The sequence below is a fragment of the Vombatus ursinus genome, unplaced genomic scaffold (assembly GCF_900497805.2).
Source record: "Vombatus ursinus unplaced genomic scaffold, bare-nosed wombat genome assembly UNPS02014781.1, whole genome shotgun sequence".
Lineage (NCBI taxonomy): Eukaryota > Metazoa > Chordata > Mammalia > Diprotodontia > Vombatidae > Vombatus > Vombatus ursinus.
In genome coordinates, this window is record NW_020954559.1 from 8129349 (window position 1) to 8155875 (window position 26527).

General features: G+C 35.3%; 1 protein-coding gene across 1 annotated transcript in view; it reads left to right on the forward strand.

Annotated features, from left to right (window-relative positions):
• LOC114046108 (unconventional myosin-XVI-like) overlaps window positions 1–26527 on the forward strand; it is a 682808-nt gene that overhangs the window by 344621 nt on the left and 311660 nt on the right. Inside the window, exons 17-19 of the mRNA XM_027866362.1 lie at window positions 19773–19884; window positions 23452–23569; window positions 24363–24434. Coding sequence (XP_027722163.1) covers window positions 19773–19884; window positions 23452–23569; window positions 24363–24434 — 302 coding nt within the window. The remainder of the gene's footprint in view (window positions 1–19772; window positions 19885–23451; window positions 23570–24362; window positions 24435–26527) is intronic.

Consider the following 26527-nt stretch of genomic DNA (forward strand, 5'->3'; position numbering starts at 1 on the left):
TATTTTAAATCACCCCAAGTTAAACAAACAAACAAAAATCCAACCAAATATCCCTATTTTTAGAGAATGTGTTATTTAAAGGATATAATCTGCCACTAATTTCACTTATTTATTTATTTATTTTTAGAGACTCCCCATTTTTTTTTAAAGTTTATGGTGACTGATTTTGCTGACAAGACTCAGTTTCAACAAGAAAAGAAGTGAAATCCAGAAGTACAGATGGCAGGGAAATTCATTTATCTAAAACAGAGGTTCTTAATGAAGTGGTCCATTGATAGGTGTTAGGAAGCCCGATAACATGGATAGGAAAAAATGACATCTCTATTTCAATATAATTGGCTTCTTGATAATCTGGTGAGTTTTTTTTTTTCAGTTTTATTCCTTTAAAAAACATTATTCATGGAAAGGCTCCGTGGGCTTCACTAGACTGTCAAGGGTTTTGTTACATAAAAAGATTAAAATTTCTGATATCAAATGTGTTTATTAAGTTCCTGCTTTATAAAAGGCATTAGTGTGCTAGCGGCCTTTGGGATTGTTGTTTCCCCTGACATCAAGGGGCTTGAAGAAGTCATCAATCACAAAGACAAGATCACAAATGTAAAATGAGGAGTTAAACTGCATGATATCTAAGGTCTCTTATAGCTCTGAAATTCAATTAGTCTGAATTAAAGTGAATTTGGTAAGTGATGTAAGAGAAGTACAAAAAGTTTGTTCAGAATGTTCAGAGAAAGAAAATATTGTATTTTGTCGAGATCAAGAAAGGTTTCATGAAGATAATACTATGGTAAGCTATGATATGGTTGGACGATGATCATAAGCATATTATCACTATATTCAGTAGAAAGGATATTTCAATTAAATTTTTCCTTTACTGTGGAAGTTGTGTGTTCTATTTTGGTGACTTTTATAGGATGATTTTGGATTTGGCATGATATAGTTGTTATAGGGCCAGCCATGTGGTCGGGTTCCAGTGTCTCCTCTGACATATACTTTCCGTGTAACCCTGATCAATTCTTTTAACTTTTAACTTCTCAGTGTCCTGGACGACTCTCTAAGACTAAAAGTTAAATAAAAATATTGCAGATATACATTGGTAGAAGGAGTTTCCTTACTGGGATTAAGTCCTACTTAACTACATGAAAGAAAGATATGAAAGAAAAAAGGACAAAAGAGAAGAAGGCAAGAGCCAAAAATACTAGTATTCACACCTTCTCTCTCATCTGCATTTGTGGAGAGAATTTCTACAGTGGGAGTTCCCTCGGCGATAAAATCACAAGTCCAGCAGTAAATAAACAAACAAAAAATAAGTGAAATCACCATACATGCATTGTATTTCCGTTCATACATACACTTATAAATTATTCGTTTAAGTAGTAGAAGAGTGTCTCATAGTTATATTATCACACTTACTGAAGAAACTTTATTTCTGGTATGGGCAGACCAGCCAACCAAGATTCTCAGTCTGCAATAGAGGAAAAACAAAGTGTACATTGTTGAACTGCGGGTGCTTTTGTTGCTTTGTATCCCAAGTGCCTGGGTGTCAGGTTTTCTTCCATTCTGTCCTTGAATTCCCAGTGCTCTGATAGCTTGTTTTGATCGCTGGCATGCGTATCATCCTTGTTTCCTCTTCTCTTAACCTACTGCAGTTTCAGCAGTGTCTCTGATAGAAAAACATGCTGTGAAGAGAGATGAAAGAACCCAGAGAGGAAGCATCGTCCAATTTCCACTCAGACACAAGTTTGCTGAGGTTAGGATTTGTTTAAGTCAGTGGGGGAAAAAAGAAAGAAATGACAACAACGAATGAATTTTTAAAAATTGTTTTTGGCTTCCAACCATTTATCCTTCCAATGTCACATTTGATTTTTTCCTTATGTGCCAGAATTTTTAAAAAATCAAAACATTTAGACTCGGTAACTGGGAATCTCTTCTATCTTTGTCCACATACATCAATGAAATTGCCATTCTGAAATAACAGAATCACAGATTGTTAGAACTAAAATAAAAATGAGAAAATACCCGGATGGAGATATTCATTTTATAGGTGAAGATATTAAAGCACAAAGAAATGAAATTAAGTGCCCAAGGTCATAAAGCTAATTAGTGGCTGAGGTAAGAGTGTTACAGTGTCATGGATTTAGAACTGAAAGTGAAATCCAAAATCATGTAGTCCAACTCTGTCATATTATATATGAGGAAATAGAGGTACAGATAGTTATCTGACGAAAAATATAGCATATAATAAATAGCATTACTGGGACTGAAGTCAAAATTGTGTATATCTAAGTCCAGGTCTCTTATTGTTACACCACAGTGTCTAAATTATGAAACCTAAGAGGTATAGAGCTTTCTCCTCTTGGATTATTTTTATTTTGTATAGTTGATGATTAAAAACTGCACAATTAGATAGAGACTAGGAGAGAAATTTACTTTATATATTTTCAGACTCATAGGATTTTAAATTCTTATCAGTTGTGTACATAATTTAAGAATAAACACAGATTTACATTTAGAAGTTGGGACTGCTTTGGATAAAGCAGAAGAAATAAAGGAAAGCCATTCAACCTGTTGCTTTAAAAACACTGAGACATAGCTTAGTGGGTGAAAATACTATCTCACGAGATTATTTGGTGCATTAGAAATGGCAATTTCATTTATTTCTAATGGCCTTCAAACATATTAAGCCCCAGCATGATCAGAACCTGCTAGTTTTGAAAATGCTACCAGTAATCTTTTGAAAGAGGTTGTATTCAGCATTTTCTTTTGATTCAGTCCCTCTCTGTATGTCCCTTTTACTTCCTGATGTTCTTGTGTGTCTGTCTTGGGACTGTCATATTAACATACCAAGATAAGAATTCATTTACATCTTCAGCCTAAGGATGACACTATGCTCTTTAATACAGGTTGTCAATTCCAGATTCATCGACCTTGAGGTGGTTATTAAGTGGAAAGATGTGGTGACCTTCAAACTACATACTTAGATATATTCTACAATTTTATTACAGATTAAAGTATTTCCCCATTTAAAAAAATTAAAAATTGAATTTTGTAGTGATATATTAATGTATCATTTTGCTTGAGGATGTTATTACAAAATGTGTGTAATGTTCTTGAAAGATTGTATTTTTTTTACAAGGATGGAATTTCCAAATTTAGGAATACTATTTAAATAGTACACTCTGTCTCAAAGCAATATCCCTCTGTGGAAACTTAAATCCAGATTTAATTCTCAACAGTTGTAATTGGCTCAAGTGCCTGGAAATTTATACACCCAACTTTCCTCTTATATAGTCTCTGTTCTGTTCTAATGCATAATTACTGTATTTTGTATTCTTCTTATTTTTATAAACTGCCTTTGCAAGAATATGGGGGCTTTAAAAAAATTAGACCTGTGATTTCATCTGTGTATGAAATTCATCTTACTAATACAACTAGCCAACTCATCTGTAATTTATAGTTTTAGTGTACCTGGGGGCATTAATAGATTAAATGACTGGTTCAGAGTCACACAGCCAGTATAAGTCATAGTCAGGATTTGAACCGAGGCAGGAGGTGCTGCAATGGATAGAGCAGTGAGTGTGGAATCAGGCAGACCTGAGTTCAAATTCAAACTAAAATACTTACTAGCTGTGTAAACCAGGGCAAGTCACCTAACCTCATTTGCCTCAGTTTCCTGAACTGCAATTTGGGAATAATAATAGCACCTATCTCAAAAGGCTGTTTTGAGAATCAAATGAGACAATATTTGTAAAACATTTAGTGTAAAAACTGGCATATAGTTGGTAGTTAATAAATGCACATTTTTCCTTCTTTTTGATTCCAAGATCTGCCCTTTAGGCACTCTGCGACAGTGTCTTTCAAGTAGATCTCTAAGTAAATTTAATTAAATATCAAACTTTTGTGGAAGGAAATAAAAGAATAAACAAGACTAATGGACAAAGCAGCTAAGAGTAAAGATGAGGCTAGAAACCATGTTTTCATTCTCCTTATCTTGTGCTTAGTCTATTATACTCTGAGGATAAGTACCATGGAGAACAGAGAGAATAAATATATCAAAAGAAGCAAATGGAGGGTCAATTTCACAAGGAAGCAAATTTAAAATTGATAGAAAAGGGGAAGAAATCCTAACAATTTGAGATAGCACAAAATTCCTCATTGAAGAGGCTGGATGGTCATTCATTCATTGATTTATTCAATCAGATCTGTTATTTCATTTATTATTGTGTGTACAATGTGCGGGCATCATGTTAAGTGCTGTAGAGAAACAAAGACAAAACCCAAAATAGTACTTGCCCTCAAGGAGCTTACATTCTCTTGAGGACAAACAAGATATACCCAGGTAAGTAAATGGTGTGTGTGCATATACATATAGATGTATATAGCTATGTACATATATATACATATAAAAGATGTGGAGATGAACATATAAGCAAAAACATATGCATATGTTTGTATTTAATTATCTATGTAAATGGCATCGGTATATGTGCTTATGTATAAATATGGATGTGTATAATAGTTTCAGGGGTATGTAAATTTTTATATTCCTAAATTCCTGTTTAAATGGTTGGATTTTTTGTTTTGGGGTTTGTTTGGTTTTGATTTTTTTTTTTTTGGTTTTGTAGCATATTTAAGGGGTTGGTGTTCCACATTTCATATGATCAACCCTTGGAAGACTGATCCAAATTTAACTCACTTTTACCTAATTAAGTCTGCCTAAATTTTCTCCCCAGACCAGTCCATCCTCCACTCAGCTGTCAAAATAATCTTTCTAAGGTCATATCTAACCATGTTATCCCCTTCCCTATTTGATAAACTCCACAGTGGCTTTTTAACATCACTAATATCAAATATAAAATCCCATTTGGTGATGAAAGACCTTCACAATTTTCACCTTTATGCACTTGAACATACATTCATGCACTTACACACATACACACATGTACACACACATACCTCATATACACATATCTTTCTTTGCAAATTGCCACAGACTCTTCAATCTAGTGATAATAACCCCCTTGTTGTTTCTCAAACAAAATACTCCGTCTCCCTGCTCCAGTATTGTTCTGTGCCTATTCCCAAGCCTAGAATTCTCTCCCTTTTCATATCTATGTTCTTGTTTTCCTGGTTTCCTGCAAGTCTCTGCTAAAATCCTACATTCTACAAGAATCTTTTTCTGATCCCCTTTAATTCTAGTGCCTTCCCTCTGTTAATTGTCTCTATTTTTCCAATATACATATAGCTTATCTGTATGTAGTTTTTTTGCATATTGTCCCTTTATTAGACTGTGAGCCCCTTAGGGACTGTGACTTTTTTTTAACCTTTCTTTGTATTCCCCAATTCTTAGCACATAACCTAAAATACATAGTAGGTACTTGACAAATATGTGATTGATTGAATATGTAAATATATATTATATATATACATGTATATATGTAGATATATATCTATATCTACATACATATATATGTATATTCCTCTCTGCTTATTGGTTCTCTTGTTTTTGACCCCTTATATTTACCTAGAAGTATAATACTAGTGTATCTCCTTCCCTTTGTAACTTCCACATAGATCAGTGTCTCCTCTAAGCAAAATCTTCATGCCTTAGCTGCACTGAAGTGGAGACATGCTTTAAAGCCCCTGCCAAAGCTTTACGTCCACACTAGCATTAATCACTCAAACAAGGATTAGTGGCATCTAAATTTTCATTAAAAAAAAAAGCAGAATAAAGTTAGAATAATTTAAATGATCACTGGAGAGGAGGAGTGGAACAGGCTATTCAGGCAGGAAGAAATAGTTGGCTTATGGTGCTGGCTACAGAGGCTGAATCACTTTCTCATTTTAATTCAGGAGTTCTTAATCCTGGGTGTGAACTTTAAAAAATATTTTGATAACTTTATTTCAATAGAATTAATTTCCTTTGGAAAACTATATATTTTACTTAATTTATTCTTTAAAAAATATTTTTCAGAGAAAGTGACAATAGACTTTGTTGGAGTGACATAAAGGTCCAAGAAAGAAAGGAACAAACAAAAGGTTGAGAATTTCTGCTTCAATTCATCCTTACTTGAAGGAAAGAAGAATAAAATTTAGATAATTTGAGAAAAGAGAAGGCGATAGGATGATAGTCAATACAGAAATTATCAATAAAGTATCTAGTAACCTAACCAGTATAGTCTGAAGATATTGGAAAACTGGAATAAAGTTATTAATGATATGGTTGGTTTCCTATATTTGTTTTAATTTCATTTGAAACCAGGGAAAGGGAGGTATCTCGACTCATTGTAGTTATTTTCTGGCCAACCACCCCTCAGTTCTCAGCAATTTTTCAGGCTCTTTTCTGCCACAATAGCCCCAAAAGATGCCAATACACAGATGTTCACAGGGTAAAGGTGAAGAAATATCCGAGTAAGGTGAGAACATCTAACATCTTAATCAGCTCCCATGTATCTACATGGAATTTATATATGACCCTAGAGCTAATAGGAAACCACTGGAGTACATAGGAGAAGTAAAATCATCACACCTGCACTTTAGGAAAATAATTTTGTTAGCTGTATTAGGGATAGATTGGAATGAGAAGGGGTATGAGGCAGAGAAACCAATAAAGGGTCATTTGCAGCAGTTTGGTCAACAATTAGACAAGAGCTTGAAATAGGATGGTGGCTGAGTTAGTTGAGAGACAAGGATCCTTACAAGAGATGTTATGGACATAGAAATGACAGGATCTAGCAATTTATTGGACATGTGAGGTGAGTGAGAGTGAGGGGTCAAACATGACACTGAGATTGTGAGCCAGAGTGACTGGACAGGTTCCTTGCAATGTAACAGAGAATTTTGAAGAAAAAAAAAGTAGATTGGGGACAAGGGGAATGATGAATTCTGTTTTGGCATTTGGAATTTAAGATGCTTCCAGAACATCAGATTTGAAAGGTCCAATAGGTAAGAGGAAAGCCAGAAAAGAACAATGCAGCACCTCTTCTTCCCCTGCCCCGCCCAAAAAAATACTGTGAGAATATCCTGGAGAAATAGGTGGTTAACATTGTCAAATGCTGCAGAGAGGTCAAGGACTCCATTCTGCGTAAAGCTTTACCTCAACTACCACTCTCAATTACAAGTGAGTGCCCTATCTTACCAAATTACTGAGTATTTATTCTGCATATCTTTATATGTGGATATGTTGTCTCTCCATCTAGAATGCTCAGAGCTCATTGAGTGCAGAGACTATTTCATTTTTGTCATTGTGTCACAAGCACACAGCACAATGACTGGCCAATATTTACTGATTGAATCAGTGATAGATCTTAAGCCAGATTGTAAAGAATTGAGAGTGTAGTCAAAGGGATGTGGATGTATAGAATTTAAATGACTTTTTCTAGCAATTTGGCTGAGAAAGAGAGAAGAGAAGAAGATAGGATGATAGCCAATCCAGAAATTATCAATAGAGTATCTAGCAACCCAATCAATGTAGTCTGAAGATATTGGAAAACTGCAATAAAGTTATTAATGATCTGCTTGGTTTTCTATATTTGTTTTAATTTCAAACAACTTGAATTTTGAAACATGAACATTGGGACAATCATTTATCTCATAGAATGATAAAGGCTTAAAGGTATTCTTAGGCTTAACAGTGAAGGATCCTTCATAATATAATCATGTGCTTGCTTTTCCCTGCAAAGGAAGTTAACCTTTATCCTACATATGTGCTAATGTACAATGTAATCAATATAGCATTCATCTATTTGTGAGTTTTGGGGTGATCTCTAAGGTCTGTTTTTACTCTGAGTCCTATGAATCGACTCATTCAAAGAAAAACTACTTTGGAAGCTATGCTGTTGAGAAGATGCTTCTCTTAGAACATGCGTTACCAAAAGCAGATGTCTTGTTCTAAGATCCTGTTGGATCAGAAAAATCCAAACAAGCTATTCTGGGAGTATCATAAGACTTCAAAAATTTCCATTGACAGGGCTCTTTTTTATCTACAAACAGCAATTTGGGCCACAGACTATTATTCCATCCTTGGGTATAGATTTATGTAACTAGAAATTTGGTAACTGTCTCATCTTAATGTGGGCAGGTATTTATATCTAGAAATTTAAGACTAGTTAATAACACTTTATAACTAATTTGAAAAGATGAGAAAAGGAGAAAGAGAGAAACAGACAGAAAAAGAGAAAGAGAGACAGAGAAAGAGAGAGAGAGAGAGACAGACAGACAGACAGACAGACACAACATTTTTTCCTTTCTATGAGAAATGAGGCAGGCCAAGCCAGAACAGTTCACTGTCTTTCTCTGTAAATGGTGTTGTCTTTATGGATGTCAACTGTTATGTTTTGCCTTATCTGGTTTCTGTTTACATATTAAACAGTCCTAAGTGAAAGGCAGCTTTTCCACACAATACAGAATACATTGTTCCTTTGTATTCACATGGCAGATTAAAGACCAAACAATAATATGGTGTTTGTAGTCTATAATCCTCTGACTCTGTGAATGTGGTCTGCTTGTTTGTTTTTAACTAGTAATATCTCCTATTTATATTTGATCTTTCATTCCCAGAGCACTTTATATACACACAGGCAAGCACACAAAAGATCAGTTCATGTACACTGAGATGCAATCCCCGCTGAGCATGGGCACTGCCAGCTGTTTTAATGTGTAAAGCAGCAAGACACAGCAGGTTAGGGCAGGAAGAAGAAGAATGTAGGCCCTTGAAATACTAAGTCTGCTTTTTAGCAAAAGATTGCTGGTGTTCATATTTAATATTCAAATCACGGCCCTAGTACACCCACAATAATTATGCCAAGGAGATAGTATAACCTGCTCTGTAGTGCTGGGGAGGTGCCTACTTTTATAGAGTCCACACTGAAAGGAAATTCCTGTGTGGATTCTTTTGTTAACAAATAACCTTCATCCAAAGTAGTGCTGCAGGCTAGCTTTCCTCCAATGTTCACAGGTGGAAGGGCCTCTTCCCTGTACCCTCTTTTCTCCTCAAAAAAGTTAAGCTATCAGGAAAGAAAAATGCCTTGAAGCAATGACCTAACCTGAAAGTTATATCTTCACAAGCAGCCAGTGTCCCTTTCTAGGGCAATCGGTGTAAAGAAATGCAACATTTCATGGAAGGGAACAAAAGCACAGATTGATCAAGCTTGTTTGTAACTGACCCATTTTAATTAAGGTTAAATGGTAGCTAAAATCCTTTCTCCTCTACAGGACAAAAAGTGTTTTACATTGGCTTAACAGAACTCATGCTGCTGATTTGATAAGCTTCTTTCTTTGTAAATGAAAGCAGGATGGTGTTATGTGCATGTAGGTGTATTTCCCTTGGATGACCCGGAGGGAGGGGATGAGACTTGCAAACCGGGTCAGACAAAATATATGTGTGCTATTTTTATTAAATATATACAATACATATATATTCTGCTGATAGTTATAGAAAATGGGGGATAGGAAGAAACAAACAAGGGAATGTTTGAATAAATTCAGATAAAGTCTCGGGAAATCCAGGTAGAGTGGTGCTGATGGGAAATTGGACTTCACTCTGCATTCAGTACAAGCTGCTTCATCAGAACTGTCATTTGCAATGCATTACAATTGATAGAAACTTATTGTGAAATATGAATAAAAGGCCTACATTTAAAAATTAAGGGAGTTGGTAGCATAGTAGATCTGAGACTGGAGTCAGGAAGAATTGAGGCAAATGCAGCCTCAGACACTAACTATGTGACCTTGAGCAAGTCAATCAACTTGTTTGCCTAAGTTTTCTTATCTGCAAAATAGAAACAATAATAGCACCGACTTCCTGGTTTGTCGTGAGTATCAAATGAGATAAAAATTGTGAAGTGCTTAGCACAGTGCCTGGCACATAGTAAAAGCTATATAAAAGTGTTATTAATTAATTATTACCTAAAAAAGCAAGGCTTATACATAGCTGGAATAGACCTCAAAAATTTACTGGAAGGAAGAGGACAAGTGACACGTCAGACTTGGCATTTGAATGTTTTCTGAATCCGTCGTACTCATGTAAATCCACACAGGCAGAGATTCTTTTTAGCCTTGATGGCTGGTAAATGACCTCCAGGTTAGTCCACTGCTGTGTGTGTTGTAACATTCATAATTGGGGAAGAGTACATTCCCACTTGGGAGGAAGGCACATGACATTTTCAAAAAATTCCTTCTTAAAGACTTTAAAAAATGACAAGGCACAGCCCTGAGTAAGTTAGTCTTCTTGAATAGCCAAGACAAATTCCTGAATCACAACAAAATGAAAGTAAACACCAGGACATGCTCTTGGGACCTAAGCAATAAGAGAGGACCTCATGCAAATCAGGTAATGGACCTAAGAAGAAACCATCTATTGTACTCCAGTTCTTTTTCTCTCTTTTGATTTGGTGGTTTTAGAACTCCATGAATGAACTTGTGAGTATAGGAAAATTTCAAAAGCCACCATAATTTGAACAGACTCAGGGAAGGATTATGTCTAAGTAGAAGGAAGTCTGTCAAGTTAAGTTATATTAACCAATGAGTTGGGACCACTACAGCTACTGCAGCCCAAATACAAATTTCATAAGGCATATGAAAAAGAAGTTTACTTCATCCTACCAAATAGTCTACCTAGAAAGCCAATCTTGTGCAAATGGTAAAATAATAACATTTAAACAGAGTCAGATTGTTGGTAGGAATTGTTAAAAATAAAAGTACTTCATCTGAAATGTAATCTAAACAACCCCTTTATTCCTTCCCATATTTAATAGAAAACTCTTCTCTTCAATTCGTTAAGTGTATATGGAACTTAAGGCAATTTCCCACATATTCTCAAACCTGAACATGTAATCATCATGGTCTCAAAGTGTTCTTTACTATTTTATTTAACTGTAAAACTGAGGAATGTTAGAGAACTTTGTGGTAGTTTCAAATAAATGAAAAATGAAAAAAAATACCTTAGAAATTTACCATAGGACAACAGGGACAAGCTATTTTATTTTGGCAGAATTTTTCTATTATTTCCAGAAGTAAGGATGATTTTTGTAAGTAATCCATTTGAGTAGCTAAATAACCTAATTTCAAATGGAACTGACCTACTTAACTAACTTATCCCCTCACCTGTTATAGGTGGAAAGAATCTAAACAATGAATAATTTGCAGAGGGAAGAAAGACATATATTATGAATATGGAAAATATTTAATATGCATTTCATAATATAGTTTTGTTTTCTTCTGTGCAGTTGCTACACACTTATTCCCTTGAAAATATTCATGATTTTACCAATTTCTGACAATTATTACCTGTGTGAAGGTTGGCAAGACACTTCTCTCTGGGCCTCAATTTCCTCCGCTGCAGAATGGGAATATTGGACTAAATGACTTTTATATTTCCTTTCTGCTCTAAATCTATAATCCAATGAAATAGACATGGCTGATTGTGAGATTTTTAATGCTCTAATATAATTTTAATTATCAAATGAAGTGAAAAATGTATGATTAAACACCATTTTTACTAAAGACATGCACATAAATATGCCTGGTGAGAACAGATCTAAAAGATCGTGTTCAGTTCTTGGTACCACATTTTAAAAGGAACATTGACAAAATAGAATGTGTTCAGGGAATAGTGGCTGGGATAATTAGGGGACTCAGAATGAAAACATATATGGAACTAAGAATGTTTAATGTATAAGAGAAAAGACTTGGGGGGAGGGGGAGTTGGTGGGAGAGGACAATGATAACTGTCTTTAAATGTTTAGAACTAAATCAAGTGAGTGGAATATAAAGGGAGAGAGTACCTAAATTAGTATTAAGAATTGCTTCCTAAAATATGCAGCCTCTTGAAAATGAAAGTGGCAGTTAGTTCTCCAATCTTTTTGAGGTATCCAAACAGAGATTATATACTATTGTCAAAGATGTCATCGAGTTGGCTCAAGATTCAACTAGACACCTTTGGATCCCAGTCAGTTCTAAATCAATATTAGTATCAATATCAGTAACAATAAGTAGCATTTAAAAAATTTTTAAAGTTTAAGGCAGTTAGGTGGTTCAATGGATAGAGTGTTAAACCTTCGGTCAGGAAGACTAGGAAAAAGGAGGCTTACGAAAGTCATTGAAGGAGATTATTCAGCTTCAAAGAAGTCAAGGAGGAAGAAGACTGAGAACGACCATCACTTTTAGCAGCTGAGGTTACTGGTCATCTTTGATAGGCTGTTTCAGAATATCAAAGAGGTCAGAAACCAGGTTGCAAGGGGTGGCTAAGAGAATGGCTAGGAAGCGGAGGTATTGATTATAGACAACTCCATGAATTTAGTCATAAAATGGAGGAAAGCTGTAAGATTTCAGGTTGAGTCAATTACAGAGTCAAACAAAGGCTTTTAAGGATGGGGAGGCTCAAAGGTAGTGGAAAGAAGCTAATGGAGAGGAGATATTGAACAAAACTGAAAAAAGAAATACTCAATGTGGCAAATGCTGAGAAGAGATGGGAGGGGAATCTGATCATGAGTTCAAGTCAACAGGTTTACTTTGGAAGGAAAAAGGTCCCTTTCCTTAAAATATTAAAGCAAAGGGAAGATGGATTAAAAATGATAAGAGGATTGCCATGCTGTAGTTGAGATCTATCAAAATGAACTGGGAATTTGGTTAGCTTGGAGGAAGCATCTGGAGTTAAGGACTGGTAAAGTGAGAATGGCAGAAGGAAAATGGAACAAGAAAAGTAAGAGTGAGAGAGATTTGATCGTTTATGGTGTCAAGACTGAATTAAGGAAACTGAGGACAGAGCAGAGGTAATGGATTAGAAGATAGGGAGGGACTTGAACTTGTCATAATTATAATGATCATGATGATGATTAATTATCATCATAATAGTTCTTTATTGTTTATAAAACTTTACAAATATTACTTGATTTTGTTCTGAACAAAACAGAGGAGGTACTATTGTTATCATTATAAAGCACTTCTTATGAAGTGCTATCTGGATAGTAGAGATATTGATACACCTATCTATATCTGCATTTATATCACTACATCTTTTACATATTATAAAGGATGAGAATCACATATTTTACTATAAATCAGTTGCAAAATAAGCTTCACATTTGGAAACATCACTTACTTATTATAGGAAACAGTTCCCCTCAGTTAATTACATTTGCTACAATTCTTAAAAAAAAAGTTCCTTAATTTTTTCCCTAGGTTGCTATTCACTTCTGACTTACATGCACTATGAATCACTAAACCAAAAACTTCCATTATAAGAATTATATATACCTCCAGATAACCTAGGTCTCTTTGATCATTTCAACAATTTTAAAAAGTTTAATCCTCTGGAAGATTAAGAAGAAAAAATTGATCTAGGGCTCTTACTGAGACCACACAGGACTGAGAGCCTGATACACTAAATTTGACGTTTGAAATTTCAATCAACTAGTAGTATGACCATGGCCAAATCACTTGCCTCACTGGGATAAAGTCTGTTCTTCTTTAAGAAGAGGAAGTTGAAACAGAAAATCTGCAAGGTCCATTCCATCTTTAACATCCTCTAACTAAATGGAAATTGAAAATGTGAAAATTCACACATTTACTATTTTCTCTTAAGGATGGATAAATCAAGTGTCTTTGTAAAGTATAATGATATGATATACCTAGTTATTCTTGAGCACTTTAGCTACGTCAAGCAATAATTAAATGGACACTTTCCATTTTCCACAAAAAAAATCATACTGGCATTTTCCCTGCTATATGTGACCCCATTTTTTAAACAAATAAACTTTTTTCATTTAGTATTTTATTTTTCTCCAGTTACATGTTAAACACAATTTTTTACATTTGTCTTTTAAAACTTGGAATTCCAAATTCTCTCCCTTCCTCCTTCCCAACCCTCCATCTCCCACTGAGAAGGCAAGCAATTTGATACAGGTTATACATGTGTAGTCATGCAAAACATTTCCATAATAGTCATGTTGTGAAAGAAAACATAGACAAAAAAACTCAAGAAAAATAAAATTTTAAAAAACATGTTTCAATCTGTATTCATACACCATCAGTTCTTTCTCTAGGGATGGATACCATTTTTTTATCATAAGTCCTTCAGAGTTGTGTTGGATCATTGTATTGCTGAGAATAGCTAAGTCATTCACAGCTGATCATCACAAAATATTGCTATTACTTTGTACACAGTACATTTCATTTTGCATCAGCTCTTTCTAGGTTTTTCTGAGCGCATCCTGCTCATCATTTCTTATAGAACAACAATAGTCCATCACAATCACATACTACAATTTGTTCAGCCATTCCCCAATTGATGGGCATCCCCTCAATTTCTTTGCTACCAGAAGAGAGCTGGTATAAACATTTTTGTACATATAAGTCCTTTTCCTTTTTTTTTTTAACACTTTTGGGATACAGACCTAGTAGCACTATTGCTAAGTTCAAAGGGTTTTATGTATTTGGTTTTATAGTCCTTTGGGCATAGTTGCAAATTGTTCCACAGAATGGTTGAATCAGTTCACAACTACACCACCAGTGCCTTAATGTCTCATTTTTCCCAGATCCCCTCCAACACTGGTCATTTTTCTTTTGTCTCAGTCAATCTAATAGGTATGAGGCAGTACCTCAGAATTGTTTTAATTTGCATTTCTCCAATCAATAGTGAGGTAGGGCATTTTTTTCATATGGGTATAGATAGCTTTGATTATTTCATCTGAAGACTGTTCATATACTTTGATCATTTATCAATTGGAGAGTGGCTCTTATTTTTATAAATTTGACCCAGTTCTCTATGTGTTTGAGAAATGAGACCTTTATCAGAGAAACATGCTTCAAAAAACTGTCATAGTTACTATTGCTATTTCCCTCCATCCTATTTCCCCTGTTTATTCCATTCTCTCTCTCCTTTCATCCTGTCCCTCCTCAAAAGTGTTTTGTTTCTAACTACCCTCTTCCTCCATCTGCTCTCTCTTCTCCCATCCGCTTCTCCTCCTACTTTCTTGTAGGGTAAGATAGATTTCTATATCCAATTATTCCCTCTTTGAGCCAGTTCTGATGAGAGCAAGGTTCACTCACTCCCCTTTATCTTCCCCCTCTCCCTCTCCACTGTAAAAGCTTTTTTTTTGCTTCTTTTATGTGAGATAATATACTTCATTCTACCTCTCCCTTTCCCTTTCTCCCTGTACATTCCTCTCTCACCCCTTAATTATTTTTTTTTGATATCATCCTTTCATATTCAAGTCTCCTTCTAACTGCCCTAATAAAGAGAAAGGTTTTTTTTTTTTTTTTGAGTTGCAAGCATCATCTTTCCATGTAGGATGTAAACAGTTTAAGTTTACATTATGAAGTTCTTTATGATTTCCCTTTCCTATTTACCTTTTTATACTTTTGTTGAATCTTGTATTTGAAAGTCAGATTTTCTATTCAGCTCTGATCTTTTCCTCAGGAATGCTTGAAAGTCCTCTATTTCATTGAATGACTTTTTTCCCCTGAAGGATTATACTCAGTTTTACTGGGTAGGTGATTCTTGGTTGTAATCCTAGCTCCTTTGCCCTCCAGAATATCATATACCAAACCCTATGATACTTTAATGTAGAAGCTGATAAATTTTGTGTTATCCTGACTGTGACTGCACAATATTTGAATTGTTTCTTTCTGGCTGCTTGCAACATTCCTGGGAGTTCCTATTTTAGCATCTCTTTTAGGAGGTTATATGTGGATTCTTTCAATTTCTACTTTACCTTCTGGTTCTAGAATATCAGGACAAGTTTCCTTGATAATTTCTTGAAAGATGATGTCTAGATTCTTTTTTTTTTTATTATGGCTTTCAGGTAGTCCAATAATTTTTAAATGTTCTCTCCTGAATCTATTTTCCTGGTCCATTGTTTTTCCAATGAGATATTTCATATTGTCTTCTATTTTTTTCATTTTTTTATTTTGTTTCATTGTTTCTTGGTTTTTCATAAAGTCATTAAGCTTCCATTTGCTCAATTCTAATTTTTAAGGAATGATTTTCTTCACTGAGCTCTTGTAACTCTTTTTCCATTTGGTGAATTCTGCTTTTTAAGAAGTTTTTTTCTTCAGTGAATTTTTGTGGCTTTTTTCCATTTGGGCAATTCTGCCTTTTAAGGCATTCTTCTCCTCATTGGTTTTTTGTAACTCTTTTACCATTTGGCCTAGTCTGTTTTTTAAGGTGTTATTTTCTTCACATTTTTTGGTGTCTCCTTTCCCAAGCTGTGAACTTGTTTTTTATGCTTTTCTTGTATCACTGTCATTTGTATTCCTCAATTTTTCCTCTATCTCTCTTACTTGATTTTCAAAATCCTTTTTGAGCTCTTCCATGGCCTGAGACCAACTGAGCTTTGACTTTGTTATATTCTTTGGGGTATGTTTTGATTTTCCTTGTCACCATACTAACTTTCTATGATTAGAATATTTTTCCTGTTGTTTTGCTCATTTCCCCAGTCTGTTACTTGACTTTTAATTCTTTCTTAAAGAAGGGCTTTGTTCCCAGTGTGGAGGGCTCACTGTCCCAAGCTGCAGGGGCTTTATATAGGTGTTTTCAGAGACACTTCTAGGGACCTGCAAGTTTTCAGTTCTACCAGGGTGGTATGATCTAAGGAGAGGTATTTACTACTGTCCTGGCCTACGCAGCGATCATAAGCACTCTTTTCTGCCCTGTAACTGTGAGGAGTATTCTCATTCCACTGTGGCCACAAGCTCTGTTATACTAGTGCTCCTCCTCACCCTGGGACTGCCACCCAGGACTTGTGACCTGAATCTGAGTATGGGTAAAGCAACAGAGTCTTGCCCCCAGTTCCAGCAAAGAGACCCCTGTAACCTCCTGGGGATTCAGTCATCCTGAGACCTGCTCCTGGTTTGCTTGGGCCCAGTCTGCACTGGCATAGCCTATTCTGGGCTGTGCTCCTCTCTCACCCTGGTGCAAGAGACCTTTCCTGCTGACTTTCTAAGTTGTCTTGGGCTAGAATATTGTTTCATTCCATCTTTTTGTGGGTTCTGCTGCTCTACAATTGTTTAGGGTCATCATTTAAAGGTATTTGAAATTATTTGGGTGAGAGTTAAGGTGAGTTTCTGCCTTACTCCACCATCTTGGCTCCACCCCTTACCTATCCTTCCACTTTAAGGTATAGTGTTCTTGATAGTTCTTAATAGATCAATTTGCAAAAAAAGAACACACTAATGACACTGAGGTGGATAATAATATCTGAAATCCTAAATTAGCTGCATGAAACATCATGTTCTTTGCTGAGTCATCTTTTTACCAGATTTCAGGCTATAGAAGAAAACTCGAACAAAACAAAATCTGAAAGAGCCATTAACAAAAGCAGTATTTAAAAAAAAAAAGATTTTGACAAAACCTTGTTAGTGGAGTGTCAGTTTTGTTATTGTTTTCTAGATGAATTCTTTGTATAATCTTAATTTCAAGCTATGATCATAACAGGGAAAGGAAAGGTAGTAGCTGCGTAGGTTGTGACAATGAAAGGGACGCTACCAGGAATACTTTTTTTGAAGTATTAAGTTAAATGTACATATTTTAATGCCAGAACATCCCAATCTCTTTGAATTGATAGATCCAAGAATTTGAAGAGGCCTTGGATGTCCCTACCTCTTAGACTAGAATTTATTCTACAGGACCCTTGACAAGTAGTCATCTGGACTCTTGACCTTTAGTAATGATGAATGCACGACTCTCATGAGAAATCCCATTTCACTTTTGTTTCTAATTTGTGTCTTACTTATTTTGACCCCAAAATCTGCCTCTTTAATATATACACATATATATATATACACAGGTATATATACACATACGCATACACATATGCATATAGGTATGTAAAGACATATGCATATATGTAGATATAGGTGTATGTATATACACATGTATATGTACATGTATGCATATCTGTGTGTATATGTATAACTGTACATAAATATGTGTATACATGTATACACACATGTGTATGTTACATGTATGTGTGTGTGTATGTGTATGTATTAAAGAGGCAGATTTGGGGCCAAAATATATTTATGTACTTATTCAATTTTATATATATATATATATTATTTGTATATATATTAAAATATATTTATATATATTCACATATATGGAGGGGGAGAGCATTCCTTAATTCTTACTTCCAGGGTTAAACAGAAAAAAAAAATCTAGGGGCAGCTAGGTGGTGAAGTGGATAAAGCCCCAGCCCTGGAGTCAGGAGGACCTGATTTCAAATCTGGCCTCAGACACTTGACATTTAATAGCTGTGTGTCCCTGGGCAAGTCACTTAACCCCATTGTCTAGCAAAAAAAAGAAAAAAAATTTAGTCTTTCTTCCAGATGACAACACAGAGAGCTATCATTTTCCCATTATATCTCTTTTTCCCCTCTGACTAAAAATCCCCAGTTACTTCAGCTAATCTTTGTATAATACAATTTTTTAATCTCATCGCCACCATGGTTGCCCTCTTCTAAATGAGTTTGAAAACCTTGAACTCACTTTTAAAATAGTATGTGCAAAGCTAAACATATATGAGTTGACAAATGTACAGGAGAAAACTATCATGTTTCAGTTCTTTTTTTTTTTTTTTTAAGCCATGAATAGACTTGGTAAGCTTGATTTTAATTCCAGGCAAATTTTAAGAAAAATGATTAATGGAACAGTTTGTGAATGCTTAAAAAGGGAAAGTGATCACCACATACTGGCATTCCTTCACTAAGAACAAATCAGCCAAAATAATCTAATTTCCTTTAAAGACAATGTTATAGTATAATGTCCAGAATTTTGCTCATGAGAGTTTCCCATTTTTCTGGAGACAACTTTCTTTCCAATGATCTCAGGCCATTGTATCCTACTTATCATCTCCTTGAAGGGACCAAGAGAGTCTGGAACCAGGCTAAATTGGTTCAACTGATGTTTAAATTTTTAAAGTGAACATTTACAACTGGGAAATATGCAAATACCATAAATTAGGTCTAAATTTATTGTTTTGTTGATTTTCTAGGCTTAAGAAAGTGATAGAAAAAACCTTAACAATGCAGAATTAGCTTTAAAGTGTGTAATACATGCATTCCCTGCCCCCCCAGAAAGTTGGTTGCTAAACATTTACCATCATATTCTTCTTGTGAAGGTGAGTTATTAGAATCATCAAGAAGCCCTTTATAGCTGTCATATCTTTCCCTTATGAGTGCCATGTTCCTTGGGGAGTTGGCACACTGAATTGAAATTGAAGATTAGTTTCATGGGATACCTTGTCATTACCCTTGATTTTAGTATTATCATGGCAACCATGATCTGTCCTGGAACTTCAACTCACCATTAATTGTTTTTAAACTCGTGAAATGTACAAATGGGAAGACAGCTTTCACATTTACTTTCTTTGCAATTCTACAGTTGTAAGATATTGCCCAGAAGGAAAAATAAGTCCCTTTACTAATCATAAGTTACAAATGTATTAGTTTGGCATCCATTCAAAAAATTTGCAAGGAATCTTGTCCTTTTACTTGACTATGAATAGTTAAAGGAAGCCTTGGGAAACTGGTGACATAAATAAGCTATGGTACCACAAGTGTTCTTCTTTCAGAGGGCAGAACAAGTGTTCTGTGTTGACATTCCTGTAAGCATACCAATAAGTACATTATGTTCAGGTGTTTGTGTGTGATTTCCTTTGCAGTGGGAGACCAAAGTTGGCTGAAATGGTTTATAACCACAGGAGCTTGACAGTCTGCCAAGCCATAATGTTATTCGTTGTTTTTGTTGCTTTCTTTTTTATTTTTCTCCTCCACAGGTATCTGAACCGGTCCATACTGGAAGACACATCCATAGCAGCAAGCACTGTTAACAGAGAGAAAATGGCTACTCTGAAACAAGCTTTGATTGCTGTTGGATTTGGTAATTTGGTGAGTTGTGCCCATCATACATGTTTCACTGAGATCCCATATTTAACCGAGATAGAAGAGGTTATATGAAATTTATATCAACAAGCACACAAGAGAAATAATAGTTCTAGCTTCCTATTTGTAGAAGACCAAAACACTAAGGAATGAAATATTGGATTCATTTGGGAAATTATACAGTCACTTGTACTGTAGATATTTTGAAAAGAAAAAAGAAAAATACACTTAAAGATTCATCAATATCTAGAATAGATGCCAAGCTGAACAATCAGATTAAAGAATGTATCAATAGGGGCAGGTAGGTGGAGCAGTGGATAGAGCACCAGCCTTGAAGTCATGAGGACCTGAGTTCAAATCTGGCCTCAGACACATAACACTCACTAGTTGTGTGACTCTGGGCAAATCATTTAACCCCAACTGCCTCACCAAAAAAAAAAAGATGTATCAATAACAAAAAAAATCTAATGCTACAGATGGAAACTTCTGAAATTCTACAAGTCTATATTTCTTTTCCAAATTACCTCCACTTTTTCTCAGTCCAAATGATAACTGCCAGAAATGTAAGGTGACACATATTTATATATATATATGTATATATATGCACATATATACACACACATATGTATACATATACATATATATGTATATATACATACATATATACACACATACACACATATATACTATATATTATATATGCACATAAATATATATATATACATACACACATGCATATATTTATACAGATATTCAAACTTCACAAAGTTCTCTCTGTCCCCTTTTCCCAAGATTCTTAAAAGGAGAAAGGGTGACATTTTGAACTCCTTTTTCTTTCCCCTAACCAAATAGGAACAACTGTTGTGAGTATGAGTGTACTTGTGTATGTGAATGTGTGACAATGACAATGAGAAGGTCTGGAGAGCAGCCTAGGCCAGGGATAGTGGTGTGAGGTGGTGATCTTCTATTGAGAAAAGTAGGCTATTAACAGAGAAAAGTGCTGCTTGGAAATGATTCATTAGGGGCAGCTAGGTGGCGCAGTGGATAGAGCACCAGCCCTGAAGTCAGGAGGACCCGAGTTCAAATCCAGCCTAAGAGACATAACACTTACTAGCTATGTGACCCTGGGCAAGTCACTTAACCCTATTGCCTAGCCAAAGAAAATAAAATAAATAATAAAAAAGGAAATGATTCTTTCACTGTCTTGCATTCTCTCTGAGCCTAGATCTTTGCTTTTTCATTCACAGTGCCTCTATCTCACTTGGATTCTCCTTCCACCCCCATTTTCTATCTTTTCTCTGTCTCTCTTTCTCTATCTTTCTCCTTTTCCATCTCTGAATTTCCATTTGTTGCCTCCTCCTCTTCTCACCTGAGCTTGAAACTTTAGTCCTGTGTGAGAATTCTGGCACGGAAATAAGTTTTGTGTGTGTGTGTTGTTCTTTCTGATGTGTTTCCTTGAAAACAATCCTATATTTCTGGTTACAGAGTGGATGTTTATTGGATATTTTTCCCTTGTTGATAGAAAAAAAGAGCAAGAAAAAAGGAGATAAGAACCTATAGAATCCAGTCAGTTAGTTGGTCAGTCAACAAGCATTTATTATGTGCTTACTATATGCCAGGCACTTTGCAGATTGGCTAATTTGCTTTTGTATAATCTAGTCCTCTGATCCTAACCTTTTACATTTGTACAGTTAAGTCCACTTATACCAGTGCCTCATTATGATGTGGCATGGAACTTGTTTTCTCAATGTGTGCCATGGAACCTCTTCTAGCCTGTGAAGGCTTCAAGGTCTTGTAACAGGTTGTGCATCTCTTGTCTGAGGACCAGCAAGCCTTAAAGAGGTTCATCACCAAGTTCCCTATGGAGTGATGACTTCTTCAGTCACAGAAGCTGTCAAAATGATCTTCTATAGTAATGAATGTAACCTACGCTAATACATAGGCTGAGGAAACAGGACAGGTCAGTGGAAAAAGCATTGGTTTTGAAACCAGAGGACAGGGTTTGAATCATGGCGGTACCACTCACTAGCTGGCTTACCTTCAGCAAGCCACTCCACCTCTTCTGTAAAATGAATGAAGTGGACATAACGAACTCTGAGGCCACTTCAGTTCTAAAGCTGCAATTTTACGAAATTATAGATTCTAGAAGTATCAAAGGAGCTTTATTAAGAATTGAATCCTGGGAAAGAGTCCTCTTTACAAATGTTATACACACACATATACACGTATAAATACACACATACATGTACAATGTACACATACTTGCTTATGTGAGTGTATGTAATATCCTATTAAAATTTCCTTTACTCTGGATCTCTTGATAGAGACTGGAAACTTCTTTTTCTGAGATGAGGTTTTTGAGCAGCTTTATTTATTCATTTCCTTATCATAGCTTTTACTTTGTTTTGCCCATTTCTGCATCTTCTTTGCCCCATACTTACTTCTGTTTTTATTTAGGTATTTTCCCTTCTTTTTTCTATTTTCTAGGGAGTCTTCCACTATGAATTTTGTAAGTAAATATTAATACAGGAAAAATAACCAATTAAACAAAAAAGTGTTTGAAACTATCTACCTGTTGCTTCTTACCCTTATATTCAATAGAAAATTTTCTCATTTTTCTAGCCCCTTATTCCCAAAAAGAGTTTTTTGCTGAACTGTCCTTTTGCTGAGTTCTACCTAAAATATCAGGGTATTGAAAGCGTTTTGTGGGGATACTTCATCAAATACCACTTTTTTATTTATATAGAGGGATCTAGCAGATTTTTTTCCCTTCAAAACAGGATTATCTAAATTAAAAATACGGATGATAATGTGTGTCCCTGATGACCTAGGCAATTCAACAAGCACTGAGATTCTTTCTGATTGAAGTAAAAGTATAGTGTCAAAAGCATTTCAGGAGAAGCAGAGACTTTCAATCCCTATTCTGTCACTGATAGGGACCGCATCTTAGACAAGCCATCACCTTAATCCACTCTTAGCTGATGTCTTGTATCATTCAGGCATCTTTGAGGATACTGTTTTCCATTTCTTTTTACAGTTTTTTTTAAAGATTCATAGAGGTTTAGTTAATGGAGCTTTTAGGTGTCACCCTCTCTGTCATCATCATCATCTGCATAACTATTTTTTTCATTATCATATCCATCTAGAAGTAATTCATTTCATGTAGAAATATGGCTGCTTTTCTGCATGTGCCATTTTTTAAAAGTTAATATTGGAGAAAGAGCTCAAAACAAGAACAAGAAGGGACCTCAGAGGCACGAGCTCTACCCCACTCCTTTTACAGATGAGGTGTCCCATGGAGGCTAAGTGAATTTCTCAAATTCACACAAATAGTAAGCATAAGAAGTGAGATTTCAATCCAGGTCCTCTATCTCCTGAGATCTACATTTAAATATTATTTTTCATTTTCCATTGTCATCTGTAGCATTAAGGCTATTGTAAAAATAGACCTTTCAAGATAGGCCAATTGTTATTGTGACATTTTTCATCATATATCCCCCCCCTTTTTAAGATTTCTCCTTTAATCTGTATGCTGAGCAGCACTGTTCATATTTTTTATTTATAAATGTGTAGGAGGTGGAGAATCTGTTTGTGATTATAGCAGCAGTTTTACATATTGGAGACATTCGGTTTACTGCTTTGACAGACGCTGACACAGCATTCGTGTCTGACCTCCAGCTGCTGGAACAAGGTCAGTGCAACATGACCTTCTGACATCCCTTCCTTAGTTACACTGAAAAGCAATCCCAGAAACTGACCACTAGATGGAGACATAGTACAGAGAAGCCAGGGCTTCATCAGTTAATATGGAAAGCAAATATGGACATAACTTCTTACTTACCATTTTTTATCTTTTATAAATATGTATGAGTGTAAGGAACAGACGACAATGATCGTTTATATAATTGTGTGACATTATTGAAGTTCATTATGAAAGGACATTTTTGCCTTATATTTATTGAAATTTGTAATTACCCCCCCCCAAAAAAAACTGTTCTGTGGTATTGTCACGAGGTAAAGAATTTTGATTCCAACAGATTTCATTACCTTAGCAAAGTCTTGCCAAAACGCATTTCTTCTTTTGAAGTTGCCCGGCTGGTCACTTCAAAATCTTTTTAAAGTGGCTTATAAACACAGGTTGCCAATTAGTAACATACCTTCTGTCTAATACCCAGATGATCCATACAAGCATTGGAAAAAACCTCTCTTCAGCAAGTAAGAAAAAGGAAAGCAGTGTTACAATAGAAATTACAGAACCACAAGACCCAATTAAGGGCCTGGTTACTGTAAGCTGACTTTTCCTTTTACTTATAGTGATTAAAATATTAGTTCATTTTTTGTCGTATATAGTTTTCACAAGGCCTATATAAAATGCCTATATAATTATATGCACACAAATTTCTCAGTTATAAAATAGAATATACACAATGATATAGTAAATTACATGGCTAAATTCTTGTATAAATTAACTTTTTTCATTTTAGTGGCTGCAATGCTCCAGGTATCACCAGATGAGTTAGTGTCTGCCTTAACAACTGATATTCAGTATTTCAAAGGTAATTTTTTTTTATACTTTGACATTTGGTATCATTTAGACTTCTATTAGGAAACTCTTCTCTATTTATATTTACAACATGGGAAATAAGTCCAGATGTAACTGTTTGGTCCCACTCCCTCTTTTTTAACTAGTCACTATTTACAGAACTCTAATTCAAATTTTCACTAATTTTTCTGATTTATTCACTGTTTATCTGATAAATCATTTCAACTTAATTCAAAAATTCAATTCACTAACCATATATTAAATATATTTCATGTGCAAGACTCTATACTAGATGCTGGTGATAAGTGGATTAAAAAAAACAAACAAAAATTTGTCATCCAGCAGCTTGCATTCTACTGGTGGAATAAAACATGCACAAATGAATACAAGGTAATTTGATAAGGGAGAGAAAATTAACAAGTGATGGAAACAGGTGCCTGGGCTGTATTCTGAATAGAGTGAGTATTCTGGATATAAGGGAGGGTACTACAGTTGGATGAAGGTATAGAGATAAGAGAAAAAATGCCAAGTATGGGAAATAGCTAGAAGTCTAATTGGGTTGAAACACAGAGTGTATGAAAGGAAGTAGTGTGAATCAAGGCCAGAAAGGTTACTTGGAGTCAAACTGTGGAGGGCTCTAAATGACAAAGTAAGGAATTTTTATTTTAATCAAGAAGGAACAGCCATCTACTGACAAATTTTGAGCATGGAAATGATATGATGCCTTGATATATTGATGTGATTCCAAAGCCCCACTGAGATTTAGGCTGATTATATCTACATTTGAAAGGTTCAGAAATCTAGCTAAGAAGCAAAAGGATATGAAAGGGGTGGGGTAAAAAAAATACCATGACCTTGCTCTCAGGATTTAGCTTGTCTACACTCCTATTCTCCACCTGCTCATCTACTTGAGAGAATAGAAGAAATTAAGGTTTTCAAAAAAGAGCTCTTTGTTGGTTATTGGGCAATCTCCTTATCTACCTTGTTAGACTAGCCTTCGGAGATTAAAAATGGGAGGTATATGGCACTGTGCACTATTAGCTAGGGGGACATCTCTGACAGGTTGACCCAAGCTCATGGACCAGGAGTAAAAGTCCAAATTAAGCCTGAAGACATGAAATAGAAGAAACTTTTTTTTTCTTTGTGAAGAATTTAGCATGTAGGGCTGAGAATCACTAGTTTGCAGACTAACCAAGCCTCTGAAGGAAGCAATATAGAAGAACTTAAAGGAAGTCTTTTAATTCTTGCTAAGCAAGGGCTTCTGACATTTTATAAAACCCTTGTAAAGAAATGAGCTTTAAACTAAAAGAACACGACAGTGTACATACTTACTTTGGAGAAGAGATACTCAGGAATTACAGTTGAATGAGACGTTATAGACAGTGGAGGGGCATCTTACAAGTACAATCCATCTCAGCAGTATCTGATGAACACTCTATCCTCTAGCTAGAAGATGAAACCAGGCCTTCTGACTCTACTTCAGTGCTCATTCCATCATACTGCACACATAACTCTAGCTCCAGTTCGGATGGTCTCATAAGATGCTATTCTGATAATAGGATCTTATAAGTCCTCTATTTTAAACATCTTTCTTTCCATTGTTTTCATTTCCCCCACACTCACACATATTGACCTCATTCTTCTCTCTTACCTAGACTTCCAATTGCTTTCCCAATTCATTGTTTTCCCAATTTATCATTACCCGAATTCTTATTTGATTCACTCACTTTCTCTGAGTGTCAGTTTCAGGTTGCCTGAGCAATTCCCCAACAGAATCAGTCTTTTGTTGACTTTCTTTGTGTCTTAAAATCTATAGCTCCCTTCAAGTCTGAGTTCAAGTACCACCTCTTCTAGGAAGCCTTTCCTGAATTTTAGTAGTTTAGTTCCCCTATATACATAAGATACTAAAATTGCTCTGTGTATTTACCTATCTATGAACATGTAGTATTCCCTCAGAAGAATATTAGTTCTTTGAAATCACATATCTCCAGCACCTATCACGGTACCTGCCATGTAATAAGTATTTAATCATGAAACATTAATAAATGCTTTATGGTTAATTTATGAGGACTAGGCCTACAAAGCTTTGCTGGATTTATGAAATTG